This window comes from Aethalodelphis obliquidens, unplaced genomic scaffold (genome assembly GCF_003676395.1).
Source record: "Aethalodelphis obliquidens isolate GAN/ISIS:26980383/991018 unplaced genomic scaffold, ASM367639v1 scaffold27, whole genome shotgun sequence".
Classification (NCBI taxonomy): domain Eukaryota; kingdom Metazoa; phylum Chordata; class Mammalia; order Artiodactyla; family Delphinidae; genus Aethalodelphis; species Aethalodelphis obliquidens.
This window is the reverse complement of record NW_020837971.1, coordinates 1,001,791-1,025,914: the sequence shown is the minus strand read 5'-3', so window position 1 is coordinate 1,025,914 and position 24,124 is coordinate 1,001,791. Positions and strand designations below refer to the sequence as shown.

The window sequence follows — 24,124 nt, the reverse complement described above, 5'->3', positions numbered from 1 at the left end:
GTTAAGTTTAGGTTGACTCATTATATTTAGTTTTTACAAGTGGATTTAGGAAATACAAATGATTGTGACTAAGAAGGAAAGGGGATAGTAAAGAATAATGCTTTAGATGAAAAACAAATACCGTATGCTAACACATATATGGAATCTAAAAAAAAAAAAAATGGTTCTGAAGAACCTAGGGGCAGGACAGGAATAAAGACGCAGACATAGAGAATGGACTTGAGGACACGGGGAGGGGGAAGGGTAAGCTGGGACAAAGTGAGAGAGTGGCATGGACATATATATATACTACCAAATGTAAAATAGATAGCTAGTGGGAAGCGGCCACATAGCACAGGGAGATCAGCTCAGTGCTTTGTGTCCACCTAGAGGGGTGGGATAGGGAAGGTGTTAGGGAGACGCAAGAGGGAGGGGATATGGGGATATATGTATATGTATAGCTGACTCACTTTGTGATACAGCAGAAACTAACATGCCATTGTAAAGCAATTATACTCCACTAAAGATGTTAAAAAAAAAAAAAAAAAACGCATCCCAGCATCTCTAAAACTTGTTCAAGCCCCAAACACTTTGTTCTCAGCACAGCTTTTAGTGTCCTGCAGAGTGGTGGTCCATGACAGACCAGTTTGGGTAAAGCTTACCCAAGTCAATGATGAAATATTCCCTATTTTAAGAAACGTCCATAGTTAAGAGGTTCTCAGTTTTCTTATTCATTTTTGTATTCTATAGTCTTCAGAACTAGGGAGTTCTACCTGATACTTAAACTGTCTGACAGAAATATCAATCTGATTTTTCCCAAATTCTTACTTTCTTAATCAGAAAAATCTAAGCATTTATTTCCTCTCAGAATGACTCTGAACAGCCAAAGAAAGCTGTTAAATCCTATGTGCACCTTCTCTTCTCTACTTTAAAGAGACGTAATTAACTTTTATCCATGGTGTCAAATTTCTACTTTTTAGATATTTTATTATTATTCTTTTATAGAAAATAAAGTTATAGGGTATAGTCTTATATTCCATACTGTCATTGTATTTGGATTTTAGTCACCTAAAAAACAAGATATCTGAAAAGTAGACAATATCTTATAAAGTGCTAAAAATATATGGAAAAGAAACACAAAAATACTTATCTGCTTTTTCTCTATTTCATTTTATTGTAACATATTACCTGAGTAGATTTGTCTCAATTAAGAAAGCTCATCAAATGAAAATCCTTTGCTAATTAAGTAACAATATTGTGAAACTTCTCAATGCACAGCAGATGGCATATTTGCACGTAAGTATTGAGTGGACTGTTGTTGAATCAGAATTTTTTTGCAGTAATTGACATAATCCTTTTCCCCTAAAAGTTATGACATCAAGGCTTCATAAACGAAAATCAGACAGTAAAATATTCACCAACATAATCAACATTATATTAGGTTGTATGAAGTAAATACCTGTATCCGTTGGCAAACTAAAATCTAGTTTTCCATTTTTATTTTAATAACTACATTTACAAATATAAATGTAAAAACTCTTAAAGTTAATAATTCCTCTCTTTTCCAGCTGTATGTTCTAGTGTGTGAAGTACAATAAACTATTTTTAAATAGTCCCACTTACTAATTCAAATCTAAATAATGCAGTTAAATATAAAACCCCAATTTCTTAACCTTCAGTGAGAGTTGCACAATTTTTACAAACACTACAAAATCTCTGGATAATACTGATAAGCCCTCAAAAAGAGGATGGATTATAGAATATTAATAATTATAAAATATATATTGGGTATTATGTGTAAGCACTGTGCAAAATAACGAATATACAAATATTAATAACAAGACATTGCTGATACCTAAGTGTACATCGACAGATGAATGGATAAAGAAGATGTGGCACATATATACAATGCAATATTACTCACACATAAAAAGAAATGAAACTGAGTTATTTGTAGTGAGGTTGGTGGACCTACAGTCTGTCATATAGAGTGAAGTAAGTCAGAAAGAGAAAAACACATACTGTATGCTAACACATATATATGGAATCTAAAAACAAACAAAAACAATTGTTCTGAAGAACCTAGGGGCAGGACAGGAATAAAGACACAGATGTAGAGAATGGACTTGAGGACACAGTGAGAGGGAAGGGTAAGCTGGGACAAAGTGAGAGAGTGACATGGACTTATATATACTACCAAACGTAAAATAGATTGCTAGTGGGAAGCAGCCGCACAGCACAGGGAGATCAGCTCAGTGCTTTGTGACCACCTAGAGGGGTGGGATAGGGAGGGTGGGAGGGAGACGCAAGAGAGAGAAGATATGGGGATATATGTGTATGTATAGCTGATTCACTTTGTTATAAAGCAGAAACTAACACACCATTGCAAAGCAATTATACTCCAATATAGATGTTTAAAAAAAAAAAAAAAGACATTGCTGATGTCTCCAAGGAGCTTAAACTGAGTGGAGGTGACTGCACATTAAAAGCAAAGCAGAATACGTCAGCTGACTTTATGCAGAAATTTTTCAAGCCAGAAGAGAGCGACAATATACATATAAAATGATGAAAGGAAAAACCTAAAACCAAGAATACTGTACCTGCAAAGCTATCATTCAGATTTGAAGGAGAAATAAAGAGGATTACAGACAATAAAATGCTAGAAGAATTCAGCAGCACTGACTTTACCACAATGTTAAAGGAATTTCCCTAAGGGCAAAAGAAAAGACCAAAACTAGAAAGATGAAAATAATGAATATAGTTTAGCGTCCACAAAAACATGTGGACGCTAAACAATATGCTACTACATAAACAATGGGTCACTAAAGAAATCAAAGAAGAAATTAAAAAATACCTGGAGAAAATGAAAACAAAAATACAACAATCCAAAACCTGTGAGACACAGCAAAAGCAACTCTAAGGGGGAAGTTTATAGTGATACAAGCCTACCTCAGAAAACAAGAAAAATCTCAAATAAGCAACCTAACCTTACACCTAAAGCAACTAGAAAAAGAAGAAACAAAACCCAAAGTTAGTAGAAGGAAAGAAATCCTGAAGAATAGAGCAGAAATAAATGAAATAGAGACTTTAAAAACAATAGAAAAGATCAATGAAGCTAAGAGCTGGTTCTTTGAAAAGTTAAATAAAACTGATAAACTTTTAGCCACATTCATCAAGAAAAACAGAGAGAGGACACAAAACAATAAAGTCAGAAATGAAAAAAGGAAAGTTACCATCAACATCACAGAAATGCAAAAGATCATAAGAGATTACTACAAACAATTATATGCCAATAAAATGGACAACCTCGAAAAGATGGATAAATTCCTAGAAACAGACAATCTCCTAAAAGTGAATCAGAAGAAATAGAAAATATGAACAGACCAATTACCAGTAATGGCTTTGAATCAGTAATAAAAAACAAATCCCCAACAAAAAAAGTCCAGGACCAGATGGCTTCACAGGTGAAGTCTACCAAACAGTTAAACAATTAATACTTATCCTCCTTAAACTATTCCCAAAAATTGAAGAGGAAGGAACACTTCTGAAATCATTCTATGACCAGCACCACTCTGATACCAAAACCAAAGACACCATGAAGAAAAAAAAAATACAGGCCAATATCACTGATCAACATAGATGCAAAAATCCTCAACAAAATATTAGCAAATTGAGTTCAACACTATATTAAAAGGATTATATACCATGATCAAGTGAGATTTATCACAGAGATAGAAGGATGATTCAATATCCACAAATTGGTCAACGTGACATACCACATTAACAAACTAAAGAATAAAAATCATATGATCATCTCAGTAGATGAAGAAAAAGCTTTGCCAAAATTCAACATTTATTTATGATAAAAACTCTTAACGAAATGGGTAGAGGGAAATACCTCAACATGGTAAAGGCCATATATGACAAACCTACAGCCAACATCACACTCAATGGTGAAAAACTGAAAACATTTTTTCTAAGATTAGGAACAAAACAAGGGTGCCCACTTCTGCCACTTTTATTCAACATAGTATTGGAAGTCCTAGCCACAGCAATCAGAGAAGAAAAGAAGTAAAAGGAAACCAAACTGGACAGAAAGAAGTAAAACTGTCACTATTTGCCGATGACATGATACTAGATATCGAAAACCCTTAGACACCAGTAAAAAGCTATCTGAACTAATAAATGAATTTAGTACAGTTGCAGGATATAAAATTAACAAATAATTCTAAAATTGTATGGAAATACAAAAGACCCCAAATAGCCAAAACAATCTTGAGAAAGTAAAACAAAGCTGGGGGTACAGTCCTGCATGATTTCAAACTATACTACAAAGTAATGGTAATCAAAAGAGTATGGTACTGGCACAGAAAAAGACACATAGACCAATGGTTCAGAACAGAGACCCCAGAAATGAACCCACGCTTATACGGTCAATTAATCAATGACAAAGGAAGCAAGAACAGCCCCTTCAATAAATGGTGTTGGGTAAACTGGACAGCTATATGCCAAAGAATCAAACTGGACTACTTTCTCACATCATGTACAAAAATAAACTGAAAATGGATTAAAGACTTAAACATAGGCCTGAAACCATAAAACTTCTAGAAGAAAACATAGGCAGTGTGTCTTTCACATGGATCTTAGCAATATTTTTTGATATGTCCTCAAGGGAAGCAGAAGCAAAAATAAACAAACGGTACTCCATCAAACTAAAAGGCTTTGGCACAGTGAAGTAAACGATCAACAAAATGAAAAGGCCAACTGAATAGGAGAAGATATTTGGAAATGATGTATCTGATAAGGGGTTAAAATCCAAACTATATAGAGAACTCATTCAACTCAACATCAGAAAAACAAACAACCTGATTAAAAAATGGCAGAGGACCTGAATAGACATTTTTCCAAAGAAGACGTCCAACAGGCACATGAAAAGATGCTCAATATCACTAATCATCAGGAAAATGCAAATCAAAACTACATTGAGATAGCACCTCACACCTGTCAAAATGTCCATTTTCAAAATGATTATATATAACAAGACTTGCCAAGAATGTGAATAAAAGGGAACACCCATGCACCGTTGGTGGGAATGTAAGTTTTTACAGCCATCATGGAAAACAGTGTGGAGGTTCCTCAAAATATTAAAAACAGAATTAACATACGATCCAGCAATTCCACTCCTGGGTATATATCCAAATAAAATGAAAACAGTAATTCAAAAAAATATGCACCCCTATGTTCATTATAGCATTATTCACAATAGACAAGATATGGAAGCCACCTAAGTGCCCATGGATAGATGAATGGATAAAGAAGAAATCGTAAATATATATATACCATGGAATATTACTCAGCTGTAAAAAAAGGAATGAAATCTTTCCTTTTGCAACAACATGGATAGACCCTGAGGGTATCCAGGGTATCTATCTGATAGAGAAAGTCAGATAGAGAAAGTCAGATAGAGAAAGACAAATGCTGTATGATTTCACTTATACGTTGACTCTAAAAAAAAAGATAAATGAGCAATCATAATAAAACAGAAACAGTCATAAATACAGAGAAAAAATTAATGTTGTTGCTGGGTTAGTGGGGGTGGGTAAGGGATCATGGGGGAAATAGCACAGTATAGGTTTAGGATAGAATGGAGTTTTAGAAAAGAGTGTAAAAAAATCAAAATTTAGAAAAATCGAACAGGATATACATTTGAAATATTCTTACTGACACCAAAAAAGATTGAGTACATATATTCTGCTTGGACCATAATCATCAAGAAGATTAAGTATTTTATAATGGGCTCTAGAATTAGATACATTAATCATCACTTGAGATAAGTATCTATGCCAGAAAAATTAGTAGAGCAACGTTTTGGTTTTTTTTTCTTTTGCGGTACGCGGGCCTCTCACTGTTGTGGCCTCTCCCGTTGCGGGAGCACAGGCTCTGGACGCACAGCCTCACTGGCCATGGCACACGCGCCTAGCCGCTCCGCGGCCTGTGGGATCTTCCCGGACCGGGGCACGAACCCTGTCCCCTGTATCGGCAGGCGGACTTTCAACCACTGCGCCACCAGGGAAGCCCAAGCAACCTTTTGGAGGGAGAGGCAGTATAATATAACTTGAAATAGGCAATGGTGTTACAGAATTCTTTTTGTTTAGATCAGTTTATAATTAGTTCTTCCAATTTTGCTTCCAATTTGAATGAAATGAGTGAATTTGATTCATATTTATTCTGAATTTAATGCATATTTTGAAGATATATTCCAAATTGATTAATTGAATTATAATTCCCTTTGTAATATATAGTGATATGGTAAAGAAATTCAGATGATCATTCATGATGACACTATATATATATATATATATATATATATATATATATTTATAAGCAAATTATATCATAGCACCACTCTAGCAAATATGAAGAATGAATAATTATATTTTGCAATGGGAGAAACTGAAGTGCATAGAGATTAATAGTTTACTGAAGACCACTGATATTACCATAGATACAAGTTGGAATAGAATAATATTTTTTTGTCTTAGTTCTATAGACAGGTTACATGACATTTCTTGCAACAAAGTATATGTTATTTCTGTCAATGAGATCATTGTTGTTTTCTGCGTTAGGCTCTAGAGCAGATTCAAATATATCCATGTATATAACTAAAATAAGAAAAAGAGCATTTTGATAAAATATTTTATTATTATTAATAATAAAATAATCATGGTTATAAAAATAACAACTTTATTAACTACAGAAAATGTATATACACGTCATAACCACAGTGTTCCCCTTTTGGGTAAGCGTCCAGCTATACCACTCAATAGGCAGATTATCTATTTCCTATTTACACACAAGACAGTCATAACATCCACAGTATTCCATTTTCAGTTTCCTAAAGACAGAAACTTTCTGTGCAAATGGAAATGAACCTACTTAAAATTACACTGTCAAGATTTACAGGGTCCAGAGAATTTTAACATCTTTTTTTGTATTAGTAAATTCTTAGCTGAAAATTCAGTTGAACGTTGAAAGATAAATTCTTATTGGATTTTATTGTGAGAAGTAATTTATTCACATAAAGACTATATCTTATTTAAAATACCTTTATTTCTCAAACGAGTTTGTCTATAAATATGGGATATAATTGATTGAAAGTAGTTCTTTTTTGGACCAAGTCAATTTAAAAGTTTTTTAGTATGAGAGTTTACTAAAATTCTTTACCTCATGATCCCTATATTGCAAAACCATTATTTCTTTTTAAAAAATGTTTAGAAACAACAAGAAAATTCCTGACAGCAATTTCTTATTTCTTGACAGTGTTTTTTTCAAGAGAATATTGTGGCTATAACATTCACTTTGTACAGTACCATTGGTACCAACAAGAAATATTCACAGGAATAAGTGAAATACAATTTTGCTATCACATGTCATTATTGTTATTTTTCTTGCCTTCCAGTGTCTCACATTTCCCATAGTTTGAAACACTTAGATAGCAAGCAAGAGCCTGTTAATACTAGAGATTGACTCAATATAAACCATTGTACTGAGGACCTGCCCACAGCAGATAGGTAAAAGTCATTACACATTTTACAATAAAATTAAAGAAGTATACAAAAGGATTATCATCCCTTCTGCACGGCAGAGGCATTATGACAAATATTTTAATTTTACATTACTATTCCTGGTAGACATAAGAAAATGTCCACAATTATAACAGCATATAACCATTATTCAAACAGCCAAAATAGAAATAACGTTGAAAACTTCTAATTTAAAAGATCTTTTTTCCGTGACTCGAAATGGATTTTTAGATAAATTGGATTATTTATTTTTTTTTGTAGTTTATTAAGAAAAGAATGCCCAGGAAATAGTATCTTTCACCAGAGAAAAATGACATGATTATTCCCTGTTGTACCACCTAAAATAACATGGGTCTTGTTCATCTTGCTTTTATTATCAATTCCATCAATCTCCTCCTATTAAAAGGAAACTCTCAAAGAAAGAACTGCATTTTACACGTCTGATGGTTTATTGGTGGTCTTGTTTTTACCCTTTAATAAAATGGAAAACACTGAGTTCAAAATGTCTATAAAGTTAGCTTCATTTTGTATCTAGGTCATCCCTATCTCTCTGTGGAAATTTAGAGGAAAAGACATAAAAGAAATATTTTAAAATGTGAGTATTTAAAAGAACTACAATTCAGTAAATGTTTTACAAATATCATTAATATGTGACAATAAAATTTTGCCATTTAGCAAGAAGAAACTGAAAAATACTTTAATATTTAGACAATATGCCTTTGAAATTTCTGTATGTTGATTATAATGGTATAGTACACAAGGGAGAGAGAAATACAATCAGGTAAGCTGGTATGGACTAGCAACTTGTTGGATCTCTCTTTGCTTTCACTGTTTCTTGATACCAGCACGTATCTTATGACAGAGAATAAATAAATAAAATGGCACAATTTGGAAAAACATTTCTGGATTTGCTGCCCTATACTCTGTGGACTAAGCTCTTGAGTAAAGTTAAAACCGTTTTACTCAAGATTGAACATTGTCTTAGGGAGAATTTAGAGCATCATTTGAATCCCTGGCCTTAATTGAGACCATCCAAAAGAAACAAATTAGAGAAATGGAAATACTAGATTCAAAATATTCAAATAATTATTTTTAGAGAACTTTTATACAGGAATATTTTGTGAAAATTCAGACCTATCCTATTACTCTTTGTTATTTCATTTCTTGGCAAATACATGATCTTTAGCTAATCATGACTAATACAACAATAAGTATGATTTGGTTGTTATCATACAGAATACAAAATCTGAATATTTCCCATGCATTAGGAAAGATCTATGTAAAATAAAGATAAAATGAAGATATTTTTGATAAAATATCTCATTCAGCAGATTTAACTGTACTTTAAAAAATAACTGAATACAGAGTTTAGACAAGCTAGTTCCTTTCCTTTCCTTTTACATTTTTTTTCCTTTACTTGACTAAAGTTTTATTAGGCTAAAAGACTTCCAGGTAGAGAAAAGTGTTCTGACTTCTTTCTTCAATATATATTTTAATGCATAATTTGATGAAAAGCTGTTTACAAATTTTGGAGACATGGAAATTTTCCTCTTAAATATTGTTTTTAATTTAAAGAAGGTGAGATAGAAGCCAATCACAGCAGCAAGTCTTAGAGTTAACATATTTACATACATTTTAAAGACCAAAACACTTTTAAACTTCAATTAGTCATCTCAGAATTTTTTAAATACTTTAGGAAAAAAGATCTAAAAACATCTTGCATAAATAATTGTCCCTAAATTTGAAGGAAAGAAATAATACTACTACACATATTAGCCTCTTCTCTTTAAGAATTAGAAACTACATAAAATAACTTGGATAATAAATATATGTAAGAACCTAGGTTAGGTGTTATTTAATTTCGTAGGTCATGACCACACCTCACGTGCCAACCAGTAGAGGTCATCTGCAGATTATGGATGGAGGATGATCTAGTCACTTCTATCTTGCACCTTTCTTTAATATTTCTACTGGTCTTTAGAATTTTTTATATTTTTATTAAGGAAAAACTATAAGTACACAATTTCAGAACATTTAGGGGCTATATTAGATACACTACAATTTGAACTGTAGTGCATGCACATGTGTACCCAGGCATTTGTGTATAGGTATATGTGTTTATAAAGGAGTATATGTACCAGTATTACAGGATACATGGTGAGGAGAAATGAATGAAATATAATGTATGGCATATTAAAGGTAATATAATTTAATATAGAGTTACAATTTAAGGACACAAGATATAAATTGTTTTTGTGAGGTTGAAATAATGTTTAACTTATGGCTTATTTATTATTGAGAAACTAACCTTGGAAAGCAGCCGAGAGAGATTAGTTGATCTTTTCCATTATATCTTTAGCATCCAGCAGTTATACCTTTGCATTTTTTAATCCATTCAAGTATCTTCAGGAGATATGTTACTACACTTGCATGTACCTTAATTCACTTCAACATTTACAAAATAACACTGACAAACGAAACAACAGAAAACACCCATAAATATTAGTGAGTATCTTAACAAACATGACACTCAAGTAGTTGTCTTGGGATTTTTTAAGTTACATTTTAATTCCATGTTCTCTGAAATCTTCATGTAAAGGAGAGTTGTATTATTGGAAGCTTCAGACACAGTTACATCAGCTACGACTGTGGTACCTTATACGTTAATATAATTTTGTGTATCCATTTTGCATAATATGCCACTCGGACAAAAATACCAGGACGATTTGGAATGGCACATCCACGACCAGGAACGATGACACCAAGAACCATTCTCATTTTATGTTGTTCACAAACCAGTGGGCCACCATAATCTCCCTAGGAAGAAGACATGCAACAATAACAACAACAAAGTATTATTTTAGAAATAAAACTTGACAATTCATTAACATTTCCTGTATCGATTTATATCTCAAATATACATATATGCAAAACAAGAGAATAACTTCCATTGAAATATGAAGACATAAAATTGATGTACTAGGCCATTGGTTGTCTTTCTGTTGGACTGAGATAAGTACAAAAGTTCAAAGTGTTCTATCATGTGTAGTTATCATTTAAGTAGGACTCACGTTTTAAAGTGTTTTTTGCCTTTGTTGAATGCAGACTAATTAACACGTGACCATTGATAGCTCTTTAAGAAGGTAGATTTCATATTTATTTTGACTTACTTCTGATGGTCAAAGTATGTTCAATATAGAAAATTTGGAAAATGTAGAAAAATACACGTATCAAAAACTCACCTGTAATCATACAGTTTTAAGGATTAACCCACATTAAGTTTTCTCTTATTTCTAATTTTTTTCCTTTCCCTCAATCCTGCCCCCAGAATGATTTTAACAGTTAAATAAAAACTTGTAGGTGGTAAAATAATTCTGTTTACTATGTGGAAATTGCTTTCCCAGGCAGAAAGAAGGAATGTTTCTCCACTTAGTCTTAGTAGTTAATATAGTTATATTTATATTTTTTTCCCCTTTGTGGAAGGTAGTCTGTGACTTCATGGCATTTCTTGTATGGTAATCCTGTTGTATCATCATATATAGATAGGTGATAGATGAAAGATGAATAGATTGATAAAATGATTCGTGTGTATATTTTTATATACATATATGTTTATACATATTGTTATATATAATCATTAAAAAATGCTGCATCACTTTTTTGGGCCATGTAGCCTTCCTAGGATTGCAGTGACTAATTTTTGGCATCTTTGTATTCAGAAGAGTGCTTCCGACTATCTTAATTTTCCCCCAGTACTGATGTGATGAGATAAAACTAAACTACTGCAAAATTTAGTTCTGTAATACAGGTGGAAAGAAGAGAGCTATTAACATTCTGTGACAGAGAAAATCAAGGTGGGGGTGAAATAGAAGATAAAACACTAAGGAAAATAGTTTATTCAAAGAGACTTCATATAAACTCTGCCACAGGTGTTAATCTGTTTTGTTTTTTTTTTTTTGCGGTACGCGGGCCTCTCACTGTTGTGGCCTCTCCTGTTGCGGAGCACAGGCTCCGGACGCGCAGACTCAGCGGCCATGGCTCACGGGCCCAGCTGCTCCGCAGCGTGTGGGATCTTCCCGGACTGGGGCACGAACCCGTGTCCCCTGTATCGGCAGGCGGACTCTCAACCACTGCGCCACCAGGGAAGCCCTGTTAATCTGGTTTTTAAATTAATGCACCAGTGATTACTGATATGAACTCTTCAAATCAATTCATTTTGAGAATTGATTTTGAGGGACTTTCACTAAATGTGATGCTATTGCTATTATACAAATGTTTAGGAGATTTTTTTAGGTGTCTAGATTTCCCTGGTTTGATTATTATATTACCCTGTTTCAAATATCAGTGATGCAAAAAAAAAAAATCCTGGAGGATGAGTGCATTTTTGAGAAGTGGCTGAATCAATTTGATTGATTATATAGATAAAAATAACTATGTGATAAATTTTTCAGTGCTAAAGTTAGGAATCTAAGAATGTATAGATGACAAACCAGATTATAGGCTATTCCTGAAGAGCAGATGTCAAAGTAGTAATGGCAGTAGGGCTGGGATAAGTGCAAGCTTTCTAAATATCTCAAAGATCTGGTCTAGCTCAAAACTTGGTGTTTACAGAACTCAGTAATAAGTAAACAAACAGATAAATAAATAATTCTTTCTCCTAGTAGATTTTCATTTGTGATGAAAACCTTAGTGATACTGATTTACTGGAAAAAACACCAGATTTGAAAGTGGTTATAAACACATAATCAGTTTTTAATCGTATTATTTTAATGCAATTTTAAAATTCTTTAACTGAAAAACATCAAAAACAGTTTAACAGCTTGTCTATGTGAAACAGGGATAGGAACACTGCCAAGTGGAAAGAACAGTTGCTTAACAAATGAAAATGTCCAAGCTCTTAAAATCATAAACTTTGACCTTTTGGTTTTTTAAATAGAATTTGTTTAAACACACACACACACACACACACACACACATACACACACTGGCTTAACCAAAAACATATTTAAAAGTTTAAAAGCAGGCATGTATCTCTTATTAAAATTAATAGAGTTAAGTTAGAATTTGGGAAGATCAGATACATTTAGAAAAACATTAGAAAAATGCAAGCTATTGTATCAAACTGCATATTGGATACTTCTAATTTGAACAGCTTTCTCTTAGAGTTTTGGCTGTATTCTTTTCTTGTTTCTTGAGAGACAAATGTCATCTTAGTTTGCTGCTAATGAAACATGGATTGCTTCACTATTTAGCTAAAAAATTGTACAAGGATAATAAGGGTTATCTTTTTCAATTCCTCTCTCTTAGAACAGGTTGGTTTATAATGGTTCTCATTTGAGAAAAATAGAAAATATAAACACAAGAAACTATGCTATCCATCACATACTCCTTACATAAAAATATCTGTCTTTACCTCGCATGGTCCTGATACAATATTTTCAGCCCCAGCACATATTTCTGACTCATTCAGAGTCACCTTCCCTTGATGATATTGGCTGCATTTCTCATTCCCCATAATATAGAGATGTGCTACTCGTAATAGACCGTCCGAGTTGATCACTAGAATGGCGCAAAATATGTACAGTTAATGAGCGCAGGGTAAGGTGAGAAAAATAAAGAAATACAAAATATTTTTACAAAATACATATGATATTGCCTTATCTTTCTAGAAATAGCTTACATCCAGTGTAGCCCCAGCCATAAACACTGCAAGTGGTTTTTTCAGGAATTGTGCACCCATAATTAGGTAAATCAATTGTACTAACAAAATCATCCAGAACAGCAGGCCTGAAAAGAGAAAATATAGTGGTAAGTAACCTTGATTGGATTCAACACAAAATTAACATATTAAAATGTAGTGTGAATGTTTAATATGATTCATTTAGAGAGAATAAACAATTGTGCTTCGGAGTAGGTAGTAGAGAAATGAATATTTACTTACAAATATTTAAGAACAAATGGTCACTGCTATTTTTTTAATCATTATTTTACCTGTTAAAGTTATCATATAATTGCTCACTAACCTTTGGTTTTAGAGCAGGCTGATCATACTGTTGGTCCAATTTCATTTATTCACTTTTGAAAAATTTGAAAATGCCCCTCTCTCTGCCTCTGAACACACACACACACACACACACACACACACACACACACACACACCCCATGTGACATATGCTTTTATAATACATCTACATGAGAGAGAAAGAATAAGAACATAGTTGAAGAAAAAGCTTCAACAATTCCAGTCTATATTAAAAATATGAAACTATCTAAAGGAACTCACCTAGCAAGCTTCAGTAATACCAGATCTGATCCTTCCGGCCCATATACCAGTTGGGTAACATTTAGAACCTGTTTGCGTTTCTCATCTCCTCTTCCATGGACATCATGAATTCCAAGCCAAGCTTCATAATCTTTCAAGTCTTTGTTTCTAAGTAAAAAATTAAAATATAAAAAATAACTTTAAAATATGTAATATTAATCACATATATTGTTATATTAGCTTATAAGGGCAGATAAATAACCTAAATTTAAACTTTAAAATATAATAAAGAGCAACACATTTGTTATGGGAGATTCTGAATACTACAAGAACATATAAGCAGGAAGAACCTTTAAATTGCTGAAATTCTAAATGGCTTTTTTTTTTTGAAAACTTGCTTATTTTTGCTAGAGAGTAGGTCATTTATGAAACATTCTCAGGTAAAGCACATTACATGAGTTATAATTTATTGCAAATTTTCCTTTTTATCTCAAATGTGTGTGTTTGGTTTGTTAATAGGGATTGAATATTTATACTAACAAAATCAATGTGACCTTAATGGGAATCAAGGAGTAAGCTTACAAATGCTACCTCCTTATTTTTTCCTTAGGCTAATTTCCATTGAAAATTATTCTCAGTATTATTCTGAGGCTTGTTCTACATAAGAAAGAAGTGAGGATTGAGAGAAGTTTGTTGATAATTCAGAAAAAGAATATCTAGAAATATACAGTGCAAGAAGGAGGTTGGGATAAAAATTATTAACATAATTCTAGCAAAATTTTTCCTCAAATGAGAGTAGTGCCAATCGTGGAAAGAGGTGAACAGAAGTAGTACCCATAAGTAAGTATCAGTTAAGTCAAGGTAAATTTTATAAGCTAAATCTAAAAAAAGAAATTAATTTGTTCACCCTATGCTGGTGAATCTCTGTTGAATACACATTCTTAAGCCTAAAAGCTAAATGGAAGCCATACATATTTTTAAATGCTCAAAACAAATATTGGTTTCAGAAATACTTTACCGAGAAGGGAAACACTGCCTTGCAGTAAGAATCCAACTTTCCTTTATCAATGATCCTCCACAGATATGTTTATTTCTAAGAGAAAGAGGAAAGAGAAACAAGTAACCTCTGTGCAGAAAGGGTGCCTGCCAATTAATGCAAAACCTATGGCTCCATTTGTTAAACACATTGAGAGAAAAATGTAGACATTAACCCAACTAGAATAAAACGAGTAATCCTTTTATCAGAAGGATGATATTTGATGATTATAGCATTAGAACTTTTTTCATAATGTGATTACAATTTTATGAAAGCAACTTTATTTTTGTATGAGGAACCCTGTCACTACACATGAAGATCCATTCCCAACACATATGTTCACGTGTGTGTGTGTCTATTCTTGTGTGAGAAAGTATGTGCTACAAATATAGGATAATTAGACCTATTTTAAATTCAGTGTTTGATTATGAAAACTGCAAATTTGAGTTTTTATTTAAAACCTAAAAACCATCTGGTGGTAACCATATATAATATTTATGTGCTATTCCCTTCTTTCATTACCATTATGTAGTTCTGATATATTAACTTAGAGTATAACTGAGTTTGAGTAATTTGTTTGTTCAGCTTAAGACCAACAATATAACATTTATTTATAAAATCAAAACAATTTTGCAAGAGAGATCTAGGAAATTATAAAATATTTGTAGAGAATAATAAATACTAGAACATTTATTTGATGTATCCAAAATCTGTAAATCCATTATTTTTTGGCAGACACATGGAAAAAAGTACAACTATTCACAATTTACATTTCCAAAGAGTACAGATGTTCAGTGCTTCAGAGGGTAATAGAATAAGATTCCCAGACTAAGACCACAGTTATTTATGGCCTGTACCACACAGGAGGTTAAGAATATATATCGAGTTTGAATTTCTATTCCTCTCTGTGAGTTTTGGAAGAATAGCTAAACAGCTGTTGTTACTAAGAACTTGCATTTAAAAGGAAAAGTACTTTTTTAAAAAAAGTTTATACTACTCTGATCTGATGAAAAACAGTTTCACCTGCTTCTCCAAGGATGGTGACTTCCAAAGGAAGTCTCCTTTGAATAAGAATAAATTGAAAAGTATTTGCCTTTTTTTTTTTCTCGAGTAATGAGATTTGCAAAGATCCTCTAATTAGTTCAAAGATGTAGATTCTTGGAACATTTTCTATAATAAAGAAAATAACACCCCCCCCCCAGTTTTACAGCCTTCATTAAGTCTTCATATTGCACAGCAGCTTTAATATTCTGGTGAGTTTCATAAATCTATTTCGGTACTACACACCCAGGACAGCTACCCTACAATTATCAACATAAATATTTATAAAATTGATGAGTTACTCCTTGGAAGAAAGATACACTAAAAGAGAACTTTAGGCCATCTTCTACCTGGTATCTAAAGTCATATATATATCAAAGTATTTAAACTTCATGCTTGTTAAGAATTGACTTATTTAAAAAACACTTCAGTTTCAAGTTGTCTCTATTCTAATTTAATGCCACTGTGATTTGGTTATGGTTAAAAAAAATGGATATTCTTCCTCTATTCTAGGAGGCTAGAGGTAAAGGAACAGGGAGGGTTTCCAAAAAGAGGAGATATTACAGTTGGTATTTAAAGAATGAAAGATTTTCCAGGCATAAAATACAGAGGAAGAAAGCTACAACATACAGTGGGAACCACAGCACAAAGGCTCGGAGAGAGAAACATGGGGTGTCTTGAAAACAAGGGAAAATGTGGCTAGAATTCAGGTGCACTTTGGCGTATGTTGCATGGTGAGGCTCCAATACAGATAGATATAGACAAAGATATTTTAACATTCTGATTACCATACAGTACAATATGTGTAGTACATAGAAAGTTGTATGATCAGGTTTTAAGCTAACTCCTGTTTTCAATATTTAATTCTTACAACATAATTACTAATCTTAATTTTGTATAATAGTATATTTTGAAAAATTTTACATAGAACATGGCATTGATCCTTACAACATTGAGAAATAGACATGTCAAGAATTTTTTTATCCACACTGAATATTATAATTTCAAGACTGTTCAACTATCAGTATAAATTGTTAATCTTTTCCTTAATGATGAAATGTCCTAGAATTTTAAATTATTGCTATTTTTCATTAGAATGACAAAAAGTCAGAAATTAAAAACAAATATAAAATTTTTGATATGATTGTGCATAGACAAGTTAAAAAATAATCTCATAATATACTAGATTGGGAAATTAACAACATAAGTATAACTATATGGTGATATCAAGGTATAGGTAGGTTCTCTGTGTAGTTGTCGTTTGCTTTACGAGAATTGAAGTGCCATATCAGGGACAATGCAAACACATATGGGACCTTTGTAAGCATTTAAAATGGCACCATCTCTGGAGGCACAAATTGCAAAATCCATGGCTTTTGGCAAGCAGAATGTGATTAGTCCCCTCTTGTGCCCCCCCTCATACAGGTGCCTTGTGGAGGGCACAACCTGCACGACTACCCGTGGCCATACTGCTGGGAATATAACTTTTGCAAATAATCCAGATATGTATGATTTGTGTCTATTAATAATTACCTGTATTTCAAACTAACCATCCATCCTACATTTGTTCGTGTTGGAATCCCATTTACAACTCGCAACTGTTTTGTTTTGGCGCAAGATATTACAGGATCTAAAAAGAGGACCAAACATAACATTTTGATAAAACATTTTGAAATAATCCGTGCCTGTCAGCTTTCTTTAGTGCAATGGTAACTACACAAATGTAACTACTGTAATTGTGTCAGAAGAACATTTTGGACAAAAGAAGGTAAATAGCGTAACTACAGTGCCAAATCAGGCCCAAAATGTTTGCTATCCTCATCTAAGTAGATGGGTAGCACAGAAAAACTAATCAACTCAAGGTCAACAGCATTACCATGATAGTGAGAGTGGCTTTGCTCACTAGGTACAAGTTCTTCAGGTCTAACATTAATTGTATTTCCCTTAACAACCTCAACATAAAATGGAACAATGTTATTTACAGTGCTTATTTCTAAATGTCAATGAAAAGCAATAGCGTAAGTGAAAATAAAAAAACTATATTTGGTTTATTACTCATGAATTTGTATAGTAAGAATGTAGAACCATTTTGCAACATGTTACCAAAGTTATATTAATTGAAATTTTAATCCAAATGACATAATTATGTCTAAATCATTATATCCAAAAGATATAATTTAGAATTCTTTGAAGTAAACTTCTTCCTGACCCTCCTTGGTGTTCCTTGCCTTATCCTTTCCACTCTTGTCCATGGTCTAAAATAGATTTCCATTTGCTCTTCAGCCTGGGACACAGCAGGTGGTCTCTTAAATCAAAACATTTGAGTAACTTCCTTCAGCCCAAAAAATGTGTGAAAATCGGATACAAGCAGCTCCCAACAGATTTCCTTAAGCTGAGGATTAACTGAACCTCTCAGATTGTGTCATCTTTTGCCTCGTAGAGCATGCAAAGAGCTTTAAAGATAGAGCAGGATAAAGACACTGCATAATTTTCCAACCTTCTGGTTTCATTCTTTCTGACTGTAGCATCCTGATTTAATTTAAAGGATGGTGAAAGTCCAATGGATACCTTCTGCCCCCAATTAGGTAAAAGCAATATACGTGCTTTTTTCAAAGTTAAATATAACATATTTTGTGACAGAACATTGAATTTTGATATTCAGTATGCAGTTGCCTTTGTAACACCTTTACACATGCACACAGAAAAAAAATGTTCAAATAAAATAAAATAGATTATTTTATTTTTATGATGGAAGTTTATATAATGATAAGTTATTTTTCTATGAAGAAAATAATGACATCACTTCTGACACATAGAGACTCATATATTATTTTGAAAGATTACTTACGGTCTAAATTGACTATTGTAGGTGTGGTATCACCTTCACCTGTAAAAACAAATATATATATATATACATAATTTTTACATACATATTTCTGTTATATAGAACCAGAATTGTGTATTGAAATCCAAATATCCATAAATGGATAATTTACTACAATTCTTTACATTTTATTCAAAAATAAAATGCAATAATACTCTTTTGAGTAATTATGTATCACTTTTAGACAAAGTTGAAAGCATGCACCTACTGGTAGTGGGTCATGTGAGGAAAGCCCTGTTTTATGACTGTGAAGGTTATCAGGTATGTGGTTTGATGGATGTTGGCAGTTTGAATTACACTGCTAGCACCAAGGAGCTGCCTCATTCTCCCAAGATGCCAAACATCGTACACAATGAACATTCCACCGAACAGCCCTAATGCTTATTATTGTTTATTTGGGCCATTCATATAGATAAACTATGTAGCTTTAATTTGACCCATTTATATTTTTTCTGAAAATTACTTTTTTTACTTATGGTTAAGGATAATTAAAACTTCCTATGTTTCAGAAAACTTTTTTAAGAATTCGAGAAGATAGAAATCAAGGTCACTCATGGAAAAAGAGGGATAGCCAAATATAATTATGCTTTGTTAGTATATTTCAAAGACTGGTTTTTCTAGGTAGTAAGGGGAAAAGTATTTAAAAAAAAGAACACCAGAAACTGCCAATAAATTATAACTAAAATTTCATACTTACTAGTTTTTTACAACCTCCCTACTGAGTGGGGTTTAATTGCTGCCAAGAGAAAGGCTTGGAGGATGCTAGGATTTGAAAATACTTAAGTAGCAATGAATGAAGTACATTTCCTGGAATTTAGTGTGTGACTGTCCAAAACTGATGACATAGAGTTTAGTCAGGCATTGTTTAGACCCAGCTGGTTGTTAGTCTCTGGAAGTGCCCTGAGCTCAAATAAACCGGCAACAAAACAAAAATGGCCTATGGATTCCTTTGTAATAGACGCAAATCTGATTTTTATTTATGGGAAATCTTGAGAAAATTAATACATGCTAAAGCGTTTTTATTTATGTCCATTTTCCAGATCTAGATATTTTAAGTGAATAAGCGTAAACATACAAATTTCATCATTTCCCTTTCCCTTTAGTTTATTCTTGGGGATGGTTTTGTCTTAGTCACCTGAGGTCATTGTTTTAGTTCACAGTACAAATTAGGATGGAGGCCAACTGTGGTCATTAAAACATCAAGGATATTGCTTTTTCCACTCAAGTTATTTACATAAAAATTCTAAAATAAAAAACTAGATATCTATTCTTTGTATCGTTTGTGGTGAGAAAGACTACACTATTCATTGTATTCTTAACTGCATATCAAGTTTCCGATTTCTATGCATCAAGTTAATACATCAACAAAGTATTTCGTTCATTATTGTACCTTACTAAAATATTTAAATTTTTTAAAATGTGTAGATCTTATCATTTAGGGGCTTTAATAATTAAGAGTATATATATATAGATTTTCCTCTAAGCCAACATTTCTCACAATTTAGAAGAAGCTGCATTACCACTTAAAATCAGATTTCTAGAGATTCTGAGTTGCTGGTTAGATTATGAATTTTTTGAAAGCATTCTAGTTTCTTCTGCTTTCTAGGCCTTTTCCATTTTACCTTAAAATACTATTTTCACTTCTCCTCTTTTACTTTTCCCTTACATCTCCACCATAGTACTCAAATCTGAACAACTATATATGATACAAATCTTACTTTATATTGATTCACCTTAAATTTGAAGAAGGAAAACATGTCAATGATAAAAGTTTTTCCTATGGAAGTGTAGGAGTGTGTGTGTGTGTGTGTGTGTGTGTGTGTGTGTGTGTGTGTGTGTATGGCCTCAGAACCAAACATGTGCTCTTACTGAAAACATAAATAAAACTTTCTTTTAATAGATCCTTAAAGTTTCAACTCAAATTCGAAACTTTATGAACAGCACACGTTTTTCCACGCTGACATTTGTATTCCCATTCTTATTATATATTTTAATATTAATATGTATGTATTTAAATGACTTTATTTGCGATTATGTATGTAAAATGTCTCCTCTGTACACTGAAAACGATTTGAGCGTAGGAAACATTGTTTATATTTTCTATACCTAGAATGATATATAGGGCTTTGCACACAATAGGAGCACAATTTAAAATTATTAACAAATGAATAAATAAATACAAACTGAGGTGGAGGTAATTTACCCAAGGCACTTAAAGTGATAGAACTGAAATCCTTACCCAGGAAATCAGAGTTGAAACTCTAAACCACTATGCTCTCTTAATACTTAAGAATTTTCTAAGATATACTGTGTATATGTGTATAGACAAATATAGACATTTCTACAGTTTTATTTTTGCATCTTGAGAACCTTAAAAATATATGTTAAATATTATTTTGTAAGCATTTTTTTAAAAGGAATACAAACCTTTACATGTTTGTAATACAAATGTGCAGTATGAAAATGATATATAGTCTCTGAAGTTAAATAAATAAGAACTCAAATCTTCTATAGATAAATTTTATTAGCCTTTCACCAGCAAGAAAACTGTAAATAAATCCTGGCTATAAATATTATTTAGAAAAATGACAGTGTAGAAATATTTGTTGAAATTAATTAATGTTCAGAATACATTGAAATAAATGAGTTATCTGCAGTAGCATTTAATCAAATACTAGCAACACGCTGAAGTCTTTCAATAGCACATTACTTTTAGTTTAAAAATGTTAGTTGAAAATATGCTTTAAAAACTTTAAAGTTATTAGAGTCTTGTCTCAAATTTATAAGCCAAATCACAGTTCTCTATGGGAACATTTTACTCTTAACTATATCTACGTACTAAAATTAGGCTACTGTGATTTTTAGAAATCTGGAATTCTATAGAGAAAGCAATAGAACTTGTTTTAGAAGCCAGGTCATTGACTTTTATCCTTCTTCCTAGGTCATTGAAGAGTCTATTAGCCTCCATTATTCTTAATCGTAGAAACTTCACAAAGAGGTACCATGAAATAAAACTAATACTTAGAAAAAATAACAACTTTCACCATTAAAAAAATTTTTTTGTACACCAGAGAGGTTGGAAAGGTTGGTCTGTTTGCTTGTTTATTTTAATGTTAAAACCAGAAAGACATCTTCTATAAAAGAACATTTTCAGGACCTATGCAAACCCTAATCTGGGATAAATTAGGAACATTAGGAGAACACTAATTAATTTGAAAGGCTATGATTAAAGCTGATGAAATGAAATATAACAATATGAAATACTATTTCTTTGTGAACATATAAGATATTTACTTACTATTATAGAAAATTTCTTAATTAAAAATAGATTGCGAAGTTCCAAGTTTTAACTATAGATATAATTGATTAACATCATATTTTAAAAGTTTGCTTTTATGCTAAAATTTCAGGAAACGTGACTAGTGTTACAATTTATGGTGAGAAATTATCTCTTTAATTTGATGTATATTATGGAAAATATAGACTTGTGTTTGTGTTTTATGTTTTAAAGCAAATATCATTTCTTAATCTAATCTCTTTTAAAGTGAGTATTTTTGCTGCTATTTTCAAGGTACTTGCTACTGCCTTGTCTCACGTGAAAAATATTCTTAAAACAGGACTCTTATTGAACATATAAAACGAGTCTTTTTTAAACAAGAAGGCAGTTTAACATAGTGTTTAAAGATATCTGCTATAGGGCTTCCCTGGTGGCGCAGCAGTTGAGAGTCCGCCTGCCGATGCAGGGGACATGGGTTCGTGCCTCGGTCCGGAAAGATCCCACATGCTGCAGAGCGGCTAGGCCCGTGAGCCATGGCCGCTGAGCCAGCGCATCCAGAGCCTGTGCTCCGCAACGGGAGAGGCCACAACAGTGAGAAGCCCTCGTACCGCAAAAAAAAAAAAAATAGATATCTACTATAAACAGAGCTGTGAGACATGTACTACAGTAAAATGGTCTCTTGCTACTAAGAGAGTTTTATAAGTCTTTTTCACTCAATCAATAACATATTGAGGATATATTTTCATCTCAATATACATTACTCTCCATTAGCAGTTCTCAGTGGAGGTGATACTATTGACATCTAGTGGGTAGAGGCCAGGGACACTACCAAACATCTTATAATGCATAGGACAGCCTCCCATAACAAAGGTTTATCCAGCACAAAATGTCAGTCGTGCAGAGGTTGAAAATCCTGATACGTTTCCCCAAACTGACTTCAATACAGGCTTCCCAGTACACAGAGCAGCACAGTATTGAGAGAGTCTGATTACCCAGGTTCTCACTAATATTAGGCATTAGCAATCACCTTCTTATTTGCCAACCTGATAGGTGGAAATGATTTCTTATGCTTTTATCTTTTCATTATAATTATTATATTTTCTTACTATTAAGTTTTAACATCTTTTCATTTGTTTATTAAGTTTATTCTTGAAGATTCATCTTCAGTTTTCTCGAATCATCTCATCTTTTACTTATTGCTATATAGGTGCTCTTTTACATGAAGTGTATCAGACATATATTATACATTTTACGTATATCTTTTACTTTATGTGCTAATACTTTTTAAACAAAATCATCTTGGGCTCAGAGAAGTAGATGGAATGTTTTAGGCTTCTTAGTCTTGGCCTAAACAGCTGAGAAGATAATGGAAGCACAACTATCTCTGATGTGTTTATGGGCCTGTTAGTGGGCTGGGGACTTTGCTAAGAGCTCTGCTACTTTCAGAGGCTGAACAGTTAGTATTTATTGGTGGGGTGGGGGGCGGAGAGGTCTGTCTAGCCCAGTCAGAACAATGGCCATGTATTACTTCTGAATTCCAAATAGAAATCTTCTGAGGGAGGAAAATCTCTTTTAAAAGTTCAGCAGATTGTCCCCTTGTCTAGAGGAGAGATGAAGTTGTATGTGTGTTGCTGTCTGGAATGCATCCTTATTTTGGGATCAACTCTAGCCCTCCTATACTATTTCCACCTCTGGTTAAGGTATCATTTTAGAGGGCATGCAGTATACTTAAAATGGTTCACCTGAAAAAGATCACAAAATATACTTACAACGAGAAATAGGGCAGTAATCCCAAGGAATGAGAGGATTCCCCGTGTAACACCAGGGACCATGGGCATCATCATCAGGATTGCGGCAGTAATTCTTATTCAGCTTACTAGCATCTGGTTCCCAGAAGATATGCCTGCATAAACAACAAACTCTGAACATCACAAAATGCACATCTTGTCCAAGAGAAACAAAATGTCACGAAGAAGATATAATCCTAGTGCATAACTTTCATTACAGATACAACACAAGCTACCTGCTGTGAATTTTGTTTTTTTTTTTTTTTTTTGAGACT

General features: G+C 32.8%; 1 protein-coding gene across 1 annotated transcript in view; it reads right to left on the bottom strand.

Annotated features, from left to right (window-relative positions):
* Window positions 1–8,242: 8,242 nt before the first annotated feature.
* Window positions 8,243–24,124, bottom strand: part of HGF (hepatocyte growth factor) — an 81,958-nt gene continuing 66,076 nt past the window's right edge. Inside the window, exons 12-19 of the mRNA XM_027123785.1 lie at window positions 23,832–23,965; window positions 18,750–18,788; window positions 17,435–17,531; window positions 14,843–14,917; window positions 13,846–13,992; window positions 13,243–13,349; window positions 12,976–13,121; window positions 8,243–10,379 (exon numbers count right to left, since the gene is read on the bottom strand). Of these exons, the coding sequence (XP_026979586.1) occupies window positions 10,203–10,379; window positions 12,976–13,121; window positions 13,243–13,349; window positions 13,846–13,992; window positions 14,843–14,917; window positions 17,435–17,531; window positions 18,750–18,788; window positions 23,832–23,965 (922 nt within the window). The 3' untranslated portion in view covers window positions 8,243–10,202. The remainder of the gene's footprint in view (window positions 10,380–12,975; window positions 13,122–13,242; window positions 13,350–13,845; window positions 13,993–14,842; window positions 14,918–17,434; window positions 17,532–18,749; window positions 18,789–23,831; window positions 23,966–24,124) is intronic.